The sequence below is a fragment of the Microtus oregoni genome, unplaced genomic scaffold, assembly GCF_018167655.1.
Source record: "Microtus oregoni isolate MIOR12 unplaced genomic scaffold, Mior012 000021F_ref0000039, whole genome shotgun sequence".
Lineage (NCBI taxonomy): Eukaryota > Metazoa > Chordata > Mammalia > Rodentia > Cricetidae > Microtus > Microtus oregoni.
The window spans coordinates 6977889-6991856 of record NW_024543080.1 but is presented as its reverse complement, the minus strand read 5'-3'; the positions used below and the strand labels follow the sequence as shown (position 1 = coordinate 6991856).

At 39.8% G+C, this 13968-nt stretch overlaps 1 protein-coding gene across 2 annotated transcripts in view; it reads left to right on the top strand.

Annotated features, from left to right (window-relative positions):
• Positions 1–12674, top strand: part of Mthfd2l (methylenetetrahydrofolate dehydrogenase (NADP+ dependent) 2 like) — a 95390-nt gene extending 82716 nt beyond the window's left edge. For both annotated transcript variants that reach the window (XM_041671405.1, XM_041671406.1), the window contains one exon: positions 11735–12674. In XM_041671405.1, the coding sequence (XP_041527339.1) occupies positions 11735–11847 (113 nt within the window). In that variant the 3' untranslated portion in view covers positions 11848–12674. The remainder of the gene's footprint in view (positions 1–11734) is intronic.
• The last annotated feature ends 1294 nt before the right edge of the window (positions 12675–13968 follow it).

The following is a 13968-nucleotide window of genomic DNA, read 5'->3' as shown; positions in this document are numbered from 1 at the left end:
CATTGTGACATAATCAGCTTTTTCTTGGGCTGTCAGTCGTCTCTGGATTGTTTGAATGTAGAGCCAGCCTATTAGAAGCAACAAAAGAATAGCAACTAATATTAAATTTATCAGGATTTTGGTAGCCTGATTATGTAAAATATTAAACATAACGTACTTCACAATTCATCTGCAGACTGTTGGCCAGTGAGTATTAATAAGTAAGTTAGAATTAGAATATTATGATTAATATGTTTCTTAATGTGACTATCCAAGGTCAATAGTACAGTTGAGTTGAGACCATATTCCATCAAGATGATTCTTAACCAGTTTCCATAGATATTTATATTACACCTTAAGGTAAAGCAGAGATATAAATACAAGTTGGTTACAATGTTAATCAATTTTAATAGCTTGCCTTTAATGCCCAATCTAATCAATGTTATCATTAAGGGTATCCAGCCTTTCTAGAAAAAAAAATCTATGTCTGTGTTTTTATTGGATTCTTTTGATCCTTGAAACATTTTTAGCTAACTAATGGGTAAACTCAGCTGTTTGTATTTCCTGCTGGAGAGCCAACACTCCCACCATAGGAGCAGCTATGATTCTAATAAGTGTGAAGATGCCAGCAATTATTAACCCTATAAAACTTCTGGTGTTTATTAGCATCAATAATTTTCTCAAAATAGCATCTATATTTTTCTAAAGTGGTGTAGGAGGTTATTCTGTCTATGTGTTACTTTCATTGGTTAATAAAGGAACTTCTTTGAGCCTGTAGCAGAGTTATAGGGGAACAGAGCTAGGCGGGGAAAACTAATGGGAAGGCTGGGAAGACAAGCCTGAGATGGGCACCGGTTAGAATCTTGCTGGTAAACTACAGCCACGTGGAGATACACAGATTAATGGAGATGGACTAAATTAAGATTTAAGAGTTAGCCAACAAGAAGGTAGAGCTAATGGGCCAAGAAGGGATTTAATTAATACAATTTCTGTGTGGTTATTTCGGGACTAAGCTAGCCAGGTGGCTGAGACAAACAAGTGGCCCCTCCTGCAATACTAATGACCGTTTTCTTTTATTTTTATAGGAATGTATATAAAGGAGGGTTTTAATATCATAAAAGTCGAGTTGAAGGTATTGTTACTACATGGAGTAATTTGACAAGAAGTCCGCAAAGTATGGCACAGGGTGTCAGTGCAATACACAGGTTTGATCCATGCAGTAAGAATAAGAAATTGCATGAGGTTTATGCGTGGTTGAAATTCAGGAATTGAGGTTGAAATTCTCTTTTTGGTTACCAGGTAGTTGTCTTCTGGTGGCAATTAACGGTATAGGTAGCTTTGCCTGGTGGATCCAGAAGAGGTCTGTAGGAGAAAGCCCTGTGGCAGAGCCTGTGAGCTTGTTAGGAGGCTCTATTGGTTTTTTATTAGTCAGTTGAGAGCTGGTAGGTAATTGACTCCTAGCTTTGAAGCTTTTATGTCTAGGATATGGAGGGACTAGGCAGGCAGCCTCAGTGAAGGAGCTGACAGAGCCCTGTTTGCTGCTGTAGCAGCAAGTGGCAGGACTTTTGAACGGTCTGATGAAGATAGGGCCCCAGACAAGGAGGCCCCACAGAAATTGCACCTTCATGGTGTGTCCAAGGATTTGTCCACTCACGGAATTATTCAGCCTGTATTGTTGGATTGAGGCAGGCTACTTGTGTTACAAGTATGGTGCATATAGCCATGCAAACAATTAATAAGCCTCTGAAATTTATACCTTTTGGATATGTCAAAATTGATTTCAAATACATTCTATTTGAATCTATTTAACTCTCAACACAGATGTGGAACCCAGTTCCAAGTTATGAAGGGAACAGGTCTATAAGAAAGTTTACATAAAGTCTTGAATTTGGATAAAACTAATTTTTTTCCTTCGGTGAGTTTTTAATAGATGTCAGGGGAGAAAATTCAAAAAATAATTTAAAATGTCTAAATAATGTCTACATATTGCTTTGCCAAGTTGCTATTAAGCAGTCAACCCCTTATTCCCCATTTGCTGTTTATGTATTTGATTCTTTTCATAACAAATGAACTCATTCACTTATTACTTGTATTTGGAGATTATAGGAAATGCCACAAGAGGCATGAAATTTCCAAAGTTGACAGAAACAGATAAAAGTTTAGCTCCATAAGCAGGACCATTGTCTGACTTAATCTCTGTGAAATCTTCATTACCCAGGCATTGTTAATGAGTGCCGTACAAAGCTCTCGAAGACACATGTGCTGGGACCGTAGCAAAAATAAAGCCTGAAAACTCATCAGGATAAATGTGAGCCAATTTTAAATGACAACGGAGACTTGGTGCTGTGAGCCTATGTCTCTGATAGCTTTACTTGCTATCCTAAGACTTTAGTGGCCCACACACAGAACTGTTATGTGTCACTGTGTTAGATTTTGAAGTTTTAACCTCGTGTGTGTATCATCTTTAAGGCCTGGTTTATAGATCCATTAGAGATCTTACGCAGATACTTCAAACTATATAAATCTTTTAATTTTATTTTTCATTTTGGAAGCATCTAGCTATCTTAACCTTCTCTATAACTTTATATCTCTCTCTTTCTTTCTTTCTTTCTTTCTTTCTTTCTTTCTTTCTTTCTGAGTCAGGGTTTTTGTAAGTAGCCTTGGTTGTCCTGGAACTCACTCTGTAGACCTGTAGATCAGGCTGTCCTTGAACTCAGAGATCTCCCTCCCTCTGCCTCCAGACTGTTGAAACTAAAGGTGCTTATAACCATCACCTGGTGTTTCCCCTCTCTTTGTAAATCTGGAAACATCCAATCATTATATAAACCTTTATCCTGTTTTCTTCATCTGAAAATACCCAAGTACTTTAACACACACACACACACACACACACATCTTTCATTGTTAAAATAATTGATCTTCATATCATTCAATATTTTTATTTATTTTTTCTTCTTATTATTAAGAGTTGTCATCAAAAAGGCAAGTTTTTTTTAAATTATTAGAGCATAAAGGAATAGCAAAAATTGATTTTAATGTCAGTAACAGCATGGCACTTCTGAATTTGTTTTCTTGCTGGTACCTGTTTGTGGGTTTGCCTACCTCAGGAGGAATCCCATTAACTTTAGAAAAAGGCAAGGCCTGATTTCTACATTCAAAACACTTACAGGCCTAGTCAGAATTTGTATTTTCCTAGGTCAATGAATGACTGTCTCATTATTATCTATCTTTTTACAGCTTGTTCTAGAAGGTTAGTACAGTTCATGAAGTTCTTCCTAGGCTTTTACCTGTTAGAGGAAGAAACCCATGAGTGTGTTTTAAGATCAGGGGCTTTTGTTTGTTTGTATGCCTATTTGATTACTTACTTACAGCACTGTGGAAGAGCCCGTGAGCCTGTTAGGAGTCTCTATTGGTATTTTATTAATCAATTGAGAGCTGATAAGTAACTGAGTCTTAGTTTTGAAACTTTTATGTTTAGGATATAGATGGACTAGGCAGGCAGCCTTGGTGGAGGAGCTGACAGAGCCCCGTTTGCTGCAGGTTCAAGAGCAGGTGGCAGGACTTTTGAACTGTCTAATAAAGATAGAGCCCAGGACAAGGGGGTCCCACAGGACTTTTACACGCATGGTGTGCCCAAAGATTAGTCCATTCACTGAATTCCTCAGCACGTAGTGTTTGAGTGTGTGCCATGCTACTCACGGTGCGAATATGGGGCATGTAGCCATGCAAGCAAGAAGTCTCTGAAATTTATACTTTTTGATTATGCCAAAATTTACTTCAAATTGATTCTCCTGGTGCCTCTCAGTCCTAAGAGAGCCTTCCACCACATGGGGAGGTGAGAGAAGGTTTCCGGTTCCTAAGGAAGTGGATTGCTCTTGAACTACGTCCTGTTTCCAACTCAGCTGTCAGTGTCATTCATTTAAGCTGCTGATATGATGGGTCAGTCTGATGTAAAATACCAGAGTTTTAGAGTACATGATTATAAGATCACCCCCAACTTTACTCTGAGGGAAGACCTGATGCTTTAACCCAAAGATTATCTGTCTCGGTAAGGTGAAAAGTTGGTAGAGGTTGCAAAAGCAGCTCTCTGGACAGACTGTGTTTATAGGGTCACAGAGGTCATCTCGAAGAACATGTAGAACCATGGAGGTCCCCATGAGAGCTGTGTCTTCTATGTGCTGGCTGTCTCCACTGATGCTCACAGTGGTCATTATGAAGGTGGGTCTCTGAAATGAAGTGAATCTCTAAACACATTCTAGTTAGTAGGGTGTCTTTGACGCAAAACGGCCTTCTTTTTCTAGGAAAGAGTACAAAAACACATCCCAGCCGGGCGATGGTGGCGCACGCCTTTAATCCCAGCACTCGGGAGGCAGAGGCAGGCGGATCTCTGTGAGTTCGAGACCAGCCTGGTCTACAGAGCTAGTTCCAGGACAGGCTCCAAAGCCACAGAGAAACCCTGTCTCGAAAAACCAAAAAAAAAAAAAAAAAAAAAAAAAAAGAAATAGAAAAAAAACACATCCCAGGAACAATGGGGGTTTCTGTCTTTGTAAGGTTTTCTTAAATGACAATGAGATTGTTAGTTCTTTCTCAGCATCCTGAGACACAATTACCTACGAAGAAGGCATGTAACACCTAGTTTAGGTCAATTGTGGTAAGCTACTGAGAGCAAGGACCCATCAAGAGATATGGAAGACTCTTCAACACTCTGCATGGTTTCTCAGTTCACTACTGATGGCAGTGTTCAGTTCCTGGAGGAAAAGGGGTTTAGAGGAGGGGAGAGAGAGGACTATGGAAGATGGCACAAGAAAATCATGTCACAGAGTGTCCCAAGGACACCGTGAAAGAAAGAATAGTAATGGTCAAGTCCCAAGCTGTCAACAGAAACATCATAGAGGTGTTTAAACTCTGGCAAACCAGAAGAAAAATGTGATGTCAGTTGATAGCATCCATGGCCCAGGAAGAGGCCTTGCTGGTGACAAGCAACTTCACAGACAATAGCTTTTGATTTATCCAAGCAACTGGGTTGATATATGGCTCCATTTAGTGTTTTCTATGAAGTATGACTGGCATTGTTTTGGACACTCACATCTATGAAATGGCTATCCAGATACATAAAGATTTGATTTAATATAAAGAGGAAAGGGAAGAGAAAGGGAGGAGAGGGAGAGAGAGAGAGAGAGAGAGAGAAGATTAATGAGTAGCTGTCTCACAAATATACATTGAACAGTAAATCAGTGAAGCAAGTCCATGTATGTCCAGTTCACTAACCTAGTGAAGCCAGTCTGGATGGAAGCACAGGCCAGATTTTCCTACTCCTCTGCCCCGTTCTAGGCAAAGAGCCCTCTGTGCCGCTCCTTCTCTCAGGATAACCTGACAATGACTGTTTCTTGAAGTCTATACAGAAAACTATGGGAACCTTAAGAATCAGGGAAACGGGCAGGCAGGATGACTCATCAGGTAAATGCGCTTGCTGCCATGCCTGTAACCTCTTAAGCCTGATCCCTGGAACCCTCACGGTGAGAGGAGAATGGACTCCTGCAAGTTTTCCTTTGGCTCACTTACCCACACATGCAATCACAAGTAAGTTCACGCGTGCGCGCGCGCGCACACACACACACACACACACACACACACAGTAAGTTAATCAATCAATTGATAAGTACAATTTTAAAAAAAGAATTAGCCACGCAGATAAGCTTAGTACATTACCTCCATTATACCTGATCCTGTTGCCATACAAAAGGTCAGGGGTGGGCCATGTGCTAAAGAGCCCTCCCTTTCCTCTCTGGCTCAACACGCATTTCAGCATCATTTTATAACAGCTGAATGAGAAAGTGGAGTGGTTTTGTGTTACCTCCTGAGTCATCCCGTTTCTCCAGCCCTATGCCATTCAGGTTTTTCTGGTTGTTACTCCTGCCCTTCGTTTTCCTGAAGCTTGTCTCCCCTTCATTAGAGTGGGTATGTCTGAGAGGCCAGGCCTAAGTAGTTTGCATTTAGAAGCATGGGAAACTTTTCCAAGCATGTAATTTAGACAATTACGTATGCATACTAGGAAGCTGAACTTCACAAAAGGGAAGCGAGGCTTTTGAGTTGCTGCTTTGAAAGTTAAGTCAACCTTCTAAAAGTTTGCAGTTGCACTGTTAGAAATCTAAAGTTGACCACAGAGTGCTTCTTTAAAATAACAAACAAGCTAGAAAGGAAAACAACACAAGAGAAACTGGCGGCAACATTTTCTGTTGCTCCACCCAAACACAGGTTTTTAGAGTACAGATACATTCTTTCTTTCCAGGACTTAGCTTCATAAAACAGCAGCAGAGTCAGTTCTGCTTCGATACATCCATTCTCTTACTGAAGGACCAGAAGGACCATGGAGGAACACACAGTGGCACTGAAGTAAGATTCACTACCTGCCAAGGACCTGGAACATCTTCCAGATGATGGATTTTCAACGATAATTTCAGTTCTTAGGTGCCAGTCCTGGGAACCAGGACCATAAAGTTCCCAGAGGAAGTAATGGCCTAGAAAACCCAAGCCAGAGACACCCTCTCGTGAAGCATGGCTGCACTGCCCAAAGGTTAATGGTCACATCCTTTTTCTTTTGTTCTAACTAAGTTGTTAAAGAGCATTTTAACATTCCTTACGTTGCCGGTCGTGTCCCTCGTGAGTCATCTTTCCACACCCTGTGACCACATGTCACCTTTGCAGTTTTTGAGGCACATGCAGAGACCGAACACCTTCTGTCTTTCATCACCCTCTCATCTCCTCCTTTTTGAGCATGAAATGTAACCTTTGCTCCATACCTAATGTTCTAACGCTGATACGAAAATCAGTTCTCGTCAAGTGAGAATAATGGAAATGAGCATGAAGCCAAGCCTGTCTCCATCCTTCCCTTCAGAAATACTTGAGTGGTTGATTTTAGGTTCTAAAATACTTAGGTGGTTTGGAAGCCAGTGCTCTCCAAACCACCTGCTCTTCCGTAGCCTCTCCTGTCGATTCCTTTTACCGATAGATGAGCAACACTAATCTTCTTGCGACTTTCCCAGATTCAAGCCTCTTTCCACCCAAGAGATTTGTTTTGTTTTGTTTTTCCATCTTGATTGCTCCTAACAAGAGCGCTGCCTGAACTCTCTCTTTCTTCCCTGGAAAAACCTGGCTCCCTGTGCCACACCTAGATCAGGTTAGGAAGGTCCTCCCGACTCATTCACAATACCCTAAACATTTTACCTTAGCATACACCACAGCCTTTGCTCAATTACTGCTTGAGTAATTGCATTTTTAAAATATGTGTCTCTATAAGACTGTGAGTTCCAAGGGTTAATAACTATGTCTTACATAAGGGAAATTTTCTGTGACTCTGTCTTGGCTGGTTTGTAATATGTGTAGGAACAGTAATAATCAGATATGAAAATAGGACCAGAGGACAATACATCTTGGCTGCCATGATGAATACTTTTGACTTTATCCTAAGGTTAGTAACAATTCCGCTAATGTCTATGTGTGAACTGATCAGACCTGTTTTAAAGAATAAATCTGGCCACAGATGGTATGGCTGAAATGGTAGACAGGACATCAACCATTGCTACTGTAGACTATAAAACATGGTCACATGTTTCCTGTGTCCTGGCACATCCCCTTTGCAAAGTAACTATGCCACTATTCTTATCCCACAATTTAGAGTTTAACAGTGATAGTGAGACATGATTTAGCCAATGAAATATTACCAACTGTGACTCTGTAGAGGTTTCAAAACTGCCTGCCCATTGGGGATTGCCTAGCAACCTGAAGCTTCCATATGATATAACTCTCCAAAACAATGACTCCCTACCTCAATCAGGCCTTAAATTTCCACCACCTTGTTCACCTGGGAAGCACAGGTCTTTCTCCAGTACAGTCTAGGACACCGAGGGGTTTACACTAGAGTCTAGAGGGAGGGGAAGGAGCAGCCATAGTGGCTTAGACAGGATATCCTAATGCTCTCAGGACTTTACCTTGAACACTATTCGGTAAATTTCATGGAGTAATAAGTGAACAGTTAACTCAACCCAGGGAGCTAACCAGCTCTATTGACATCTCTACCAGACTGAGGAGGAAGAACAAATATGTTCACCACGTGGAATAGGGAGCAGGCATGTTAGAGAGAGTGACCAGTATAACCATGCCCATAAGTTCAAGAAAATATGTAGAAGTTACTTTACAACATCTGCTTTGTAAAGAGGTCATTCAAATAAAATTTTGTTATAATTATTGTTTTTCCTAAAAAAGTTCTTTTCAAGAATTTGCTGTTATTGTCACTTCTATCTAAGCCTTATCCCCAGGGCACATTGCACACAGTTATGGAACTGAACGGGTATTTATTTCTGGGTGTGTTGCACACAGATAATAGAACCTAACAGGTATTTTATTTCCTTTAATTGTCAGTTTCAATAACTCTAAAACTATGATGATTTTATGAAATTGAATTTGACTCTTGATTTTTCTCTGTGTTCTTTAGTGGATTATGAACTTACTGACCAATCTAATACCTAATTCTCAGGCATTTTGTTATAATTATTTCAGTATAATTATACAGACATACACACAGATGTACACACACATGCAGAGATATACACAGACACATACACAGACACACAGAGATGCACACACATACACACAGACACATAGATACATACACAGAGATATACACAGACACACAGAGATACACACACAGACACACAGACACATAGATACATACACAGAGATACACACACATACACGCAGACACATAGATACATGCACAGAGATATACACAGAAACACAGAGATACACACACAGACACACAGACACATAGATACATACACAGAGATACACACACATACACGCAGACACATAGATACATACACAGAGATACACAGACACACAGAGATACACACACAGACACACAGACACATAGATACATACACAGAGATACACACAGACACACACAGAGATACAGACACATAGATACATACACAGACACACAGAGATACACACACAGACAAATAGATACACAGAGATACACACAGACACACACAGAGATACAGACACATACACACAGACACATAGATACATACACAGAGATACACACAGACACACAGAGATACACACACAGACACATAGATACATACACAGAGATACACACAGACACACACAGAGATACAGACACATACACACAGACACATAGATACATACACAGAGACACACACAGACACACAGAGATACACACACAGACACATAGATACATACACAGAGATACACACAGACACACACAGAGATACAGACACACAGTATTTCTCTTGAACACATGCACACACACACTACCCCACTTGTAGAGCCACAGTAAGTTTGTCTCTGAATGGAGTTATTGCTCTATAATATTTCTGTGTTCTCTGCAATGAAGCATAAGGAAGCTTCCAAAACACACATTAGACACACACACAGACATACACACAGATGTACACACACATGCAGAGAGATACACACACACATACACACAGACACAGACACACACAGATACATACACAGAGATACACACAGACACACAGAAATGCACACAGAGACAGAGACACACAGATGGACAAAGACAGCTATACACAGACATACACACAGAGATAAACATGCATACAGACACACACACAAACACACACACACATACACACTGGAAGCATTCTTTTTATAAGCAGGTACAAAGCTAGCCTGCTCTTATGAAAACGTTCTATGAGTTGTTCTAGTGACTCTGTGCTCATTAACTTACTCTTTTCTAGACTTGATCAAGGAAGATGTATTTCACAATTCACAAACATGACCTGAATTTTTATCTTCTCTCAAGACTAATCTCATCTCAAACCATCTGTGGTACTCCACAAGCATATAACTTATGAAAGCCTTGAGACGGTTATACAAAATTGTTATTAGAAAATATTTATTATTAAAGAAACAAGGTCTTATTTTATTGTCCAGACTTGCTGTGAATTTCTGGCTGCAAGTTACTCTCCCTTCTCAGCCTCATGAGTCCTGGGACTATAGATGACAGTCCTTCCTAGATGAGCACTTTTCCTTTACCCACTGACGTCATCTGCTAGGGTTTCCTCACCTGAAAAGGGTGTTCCTCTTCCTTATGTAAATAGACTATAAACTACAATAACACCATCCAACAACATACATATAAACTTCTTTCTTCTCTTAAGAAAATTAAAAAATGTCAGAGAAACCTAATATGTGCTTTTAAAAATTTACTATTTTTTCCCTCTCATCACTGTGTACAAACCTTGCCTCCATGTGTATTCACTTCGTTTCATACATAAAATATAATTGCAAATAGTACTTGGATGTTCAACTGTGTTCAAAGCAATGCTTAATCTTCTGCCCTCTGAGTAATGTGCAGACATCCACTAATGCTAATAAAGGCTTGTTAACATCCAAGGAAGTCCCAACCCAAGGCAGGTGAAGATCCGCATGAAGGACAGGCAGGACAGGACGCGCACGTATGGTTTCCACTAGCAACCTAGGCAAGAAGTGCAGATTCTGAGCTAAGATGTCGTACAGGTGTTTAATGCAACAGCCCATTCCCAGTCCTATCCCTCAATGCAGTTCTTACTTTTTGAGCATGAATGTAATCCTAAGCATGTGATTAAAAGACCACAATTTGAAAAAGGAAGGTTGTGCGACTCAGGTATACCAGTGGTTTATTGGACCTGACATCAGAGGAAGAAAATGGCCCATACTGCTTGCTAAGCAGCTTTGTGATTTGAAGTGTAACATGGGACTTGTACTGTAAGTGCTCTGAATAAAAAAGTAGGAAAATGGGTATGTTGCATTTGCTTCCAGTGTGTTTCTTTTTATTCAGAACATCCTAGGATTCATTGCTCTCCCTTCAGCCACTGGGGACTTTTCCATAATACATCTATACTGGGAAGGGGTGCAATTCGGAAATATAGAATTTTTCAAACCTAGTTGTGCCTCTGTCAAAGAGGAGAGGGATGAGTCCCTGCATCCCATCTTCTGCTTATGACCAATTTCATATCCTTTTGAGTTAGTTAAGTGAAATTGTTAGATAAGAGATCCTCTACGTGTCTCCTCCCCAAATCAGCTCCCATCGTCCTGTAGGCTGGCTGACTCACCCTCTCAAAGCCAGCTATGCTATGGCTAACCTGCAGTGCTCAGAGACTCTCTCTCTCTCTCTCTCTCTCTCTCTCTCTCTCTCTCTCTCTCTCTCCCATAACTGTGAGCAAGCCCAGCAGCCCCTGATGTCCAGACTTGGGACAACCTTGAAATATGCTTAAGACTTTGCCTTGCTGCCCTGTGGCTCCTGGCACATGGCATCTAAGCTAAATCAGATGAACGTGTTCCCACTTTAGGGCTCCACGTGACTACCTATAGCTGTGTGAGTATTGTTAGCCCAACTTCCATTCTGTAAGCCTACTTTTTTCTACAAGTTATAGCATGAATGTCAGGCAATCACATTGATCATAGCTTATTGCTTTTGTTCATATAAAACTGAAGTGTGGAAATTGAGTATATCCTTTTGTGTCCAACATAGATATCAAAAAAGTGTGTGTGTGTGTGTGTGTGTGTGTGTGTGTATGTGCATGCACAAACGCTTATGTGTGTGTGTTCAATATAGCCTACTTCAGCTTATAAATGATTGGAGGTTTATGGAACCATGTTGATAATAAGGAAATAGACATAAAAGATGGTATTCTTAGATGCACCTAACCGAAGAAATGTTCTGTCTCCTCAGCTGTTAAGGAGAAAGCCAGCTTCATCACTCCAGTGCCAGGAGGTGTGGGACCCATGACTGTCGCCATGCTTCTGAGGAACACGCTGCTGGCTGCTAAGAGCATCACATACTAGATCACACAGGAGATTTAGTATCAAAATGGATAATGCTGCTTATTTATTCGACAACAGGCAGAACTATTTCTATTTTACTACAAAGCTATTTATTTCTACATTGTATTTATTTTTTCATCAGTGGAATCATCATGGAACTAATTATTTACACAACCTATTGAATTTCTTGCTACTAGATTTTGAGTTTTAAGAAAAGAAACCAAACAATTCCAACGATAAGTTTGGTAACAATGCTTTATTTTATGGATATTTGTTCATAATGTTAAAACAAATGAATAATTCATATTAAATAAATATATTTTTGACATACTCTAAATATCACACACAGTATGTTTTTAAACACTGTTTTGTCAGCCAAATGGGTGCCCTGGAAATTGTAATTTGTTATAACCGTGATTTTTTTTTAATATAGTTCATTATTCTAGGTTGTCTGTTGAAGAAGAGCTTATCTGTTAGGAGGAAGATAGAATGTTGAAAATGAACTCTTTATCTCAGCTATCTTCCAGCATCCCACAAAACAATCCTATGGAAAAATTGACGTTTTAGTTAAGAAACAAAACTATTTAGGCAAAAGTCGCCATGCTACTTGGGAAACTAAAACCTGTTGACTTGGTGTAGTACATGGGCATATGTGTTAGGTGCCACATCACTGAGTTCACTGGTTTGGGATAAGACTGTGTGTGTTAGGTTTTCACACTATAGAAGGAGCTGCGGGCTGCATTCCCGCCCGGCTCCCGCACTCCTGGCTAGTTTATGCCCCGAAATAACTGCACAGAAACTGTATTCTTTTAAATACTGCCTGGCCCATTAATTCTAGCCTCTTATGGGCTAACTCTCACATCTCGATTAACCCATTTCTAATAATCTGTGTAGCACCTAGCTTACCAGGAAAGATCTTAACCTGTGTCTGTCTCAGAGAGGAGAATCATGGCGACTGACCTCACTGCCTTTTTCCCAGCATCCTGTTCTGTTTACTCCACCTACCTAATTTTCTGTCCTATTTAAAGGGCCAAGGCAGTTTCTTTATTTAACCAATGAAATCAACACAAAACAGAAGACTCTCCCATATCATCACACTGTTCATTTCTCTTCACTAGTGATAATAGAAATTCTCAAAACAAATGAACGTACATAGTCAAATGAGAGTGATCTTCCCCAAAGTGTCAACCAAACACAGTGCTGATGCTGTGTGAGTGACTATGCCATTGAAGAATTGTCGTATGTTTATTCGTGGAATAGAAATATGATAGAATTATGTTTTCAATTTACTAAAATTGAACCCTGAGATATAGCTAAAAGCTAGTCTTTGTGCAGACATTTCTTCTCTTTTCCAGTAAGCAATTAGCTTCTAACAACAGATGCTGTGTTTCTAATACAATTGAAATTGGGAAATATGTGTGACTGTTGAAGGCTTTTAATGTCTAGACCCATATAATTGGTACTAAAGTTTCATGCCCAGATCCTAGTATGTTTATGTACTAATAATGGTTCTTGTTCAATGCATGTGTTTATCAGTGTGCCTCTTGATCCTCTGTGTGAAAATAGACTAGCTGTTTATAGCTAGTGTGTGTCAACTGTCCAATAAAAGCAATTTGAAGAAGAATTACAGCTATGTTGTTTTCTTAAGATATCTCTTATTTTTTTGGTGGTGGTGGTGTATGTGTTGGGGGTTATGAGAGAGAGAGAGAGATCAGGTTTGACAGCAAGCACCTCTACCCCCCTGAGAGGTCTTGCTGTCCATGTTAGCTGTTCATTTACTATATTCTGGGGAAAATGCATTGAGTTTCTCAAACATGAAAGAAAGGACAGTAGAATGTGTTCTACAGTGAGTCCAGACCATGTGGTCAAGTATTCCCGACAGAATTCTAAATACAGTTTGCAGGCAAACATTTTAGAAAGAGCATGGTTTTAAATAAACTTTAATGGAGCCTTGTTTCCAAAAAAATGCCCAAAGATGCATAACTACAGGTACTACAAAAATATAATAAAAATATGAATGTTCCCCTGCCCAGTGAGATGAAAAGGATTATTTTGGTATATTATTTATTTAGGGGTCATTCTTCCCAGAGACTAACCAAAAAGAAAATTTCTGATGCTTGTTTAAATTGAAAAGGAAGACTT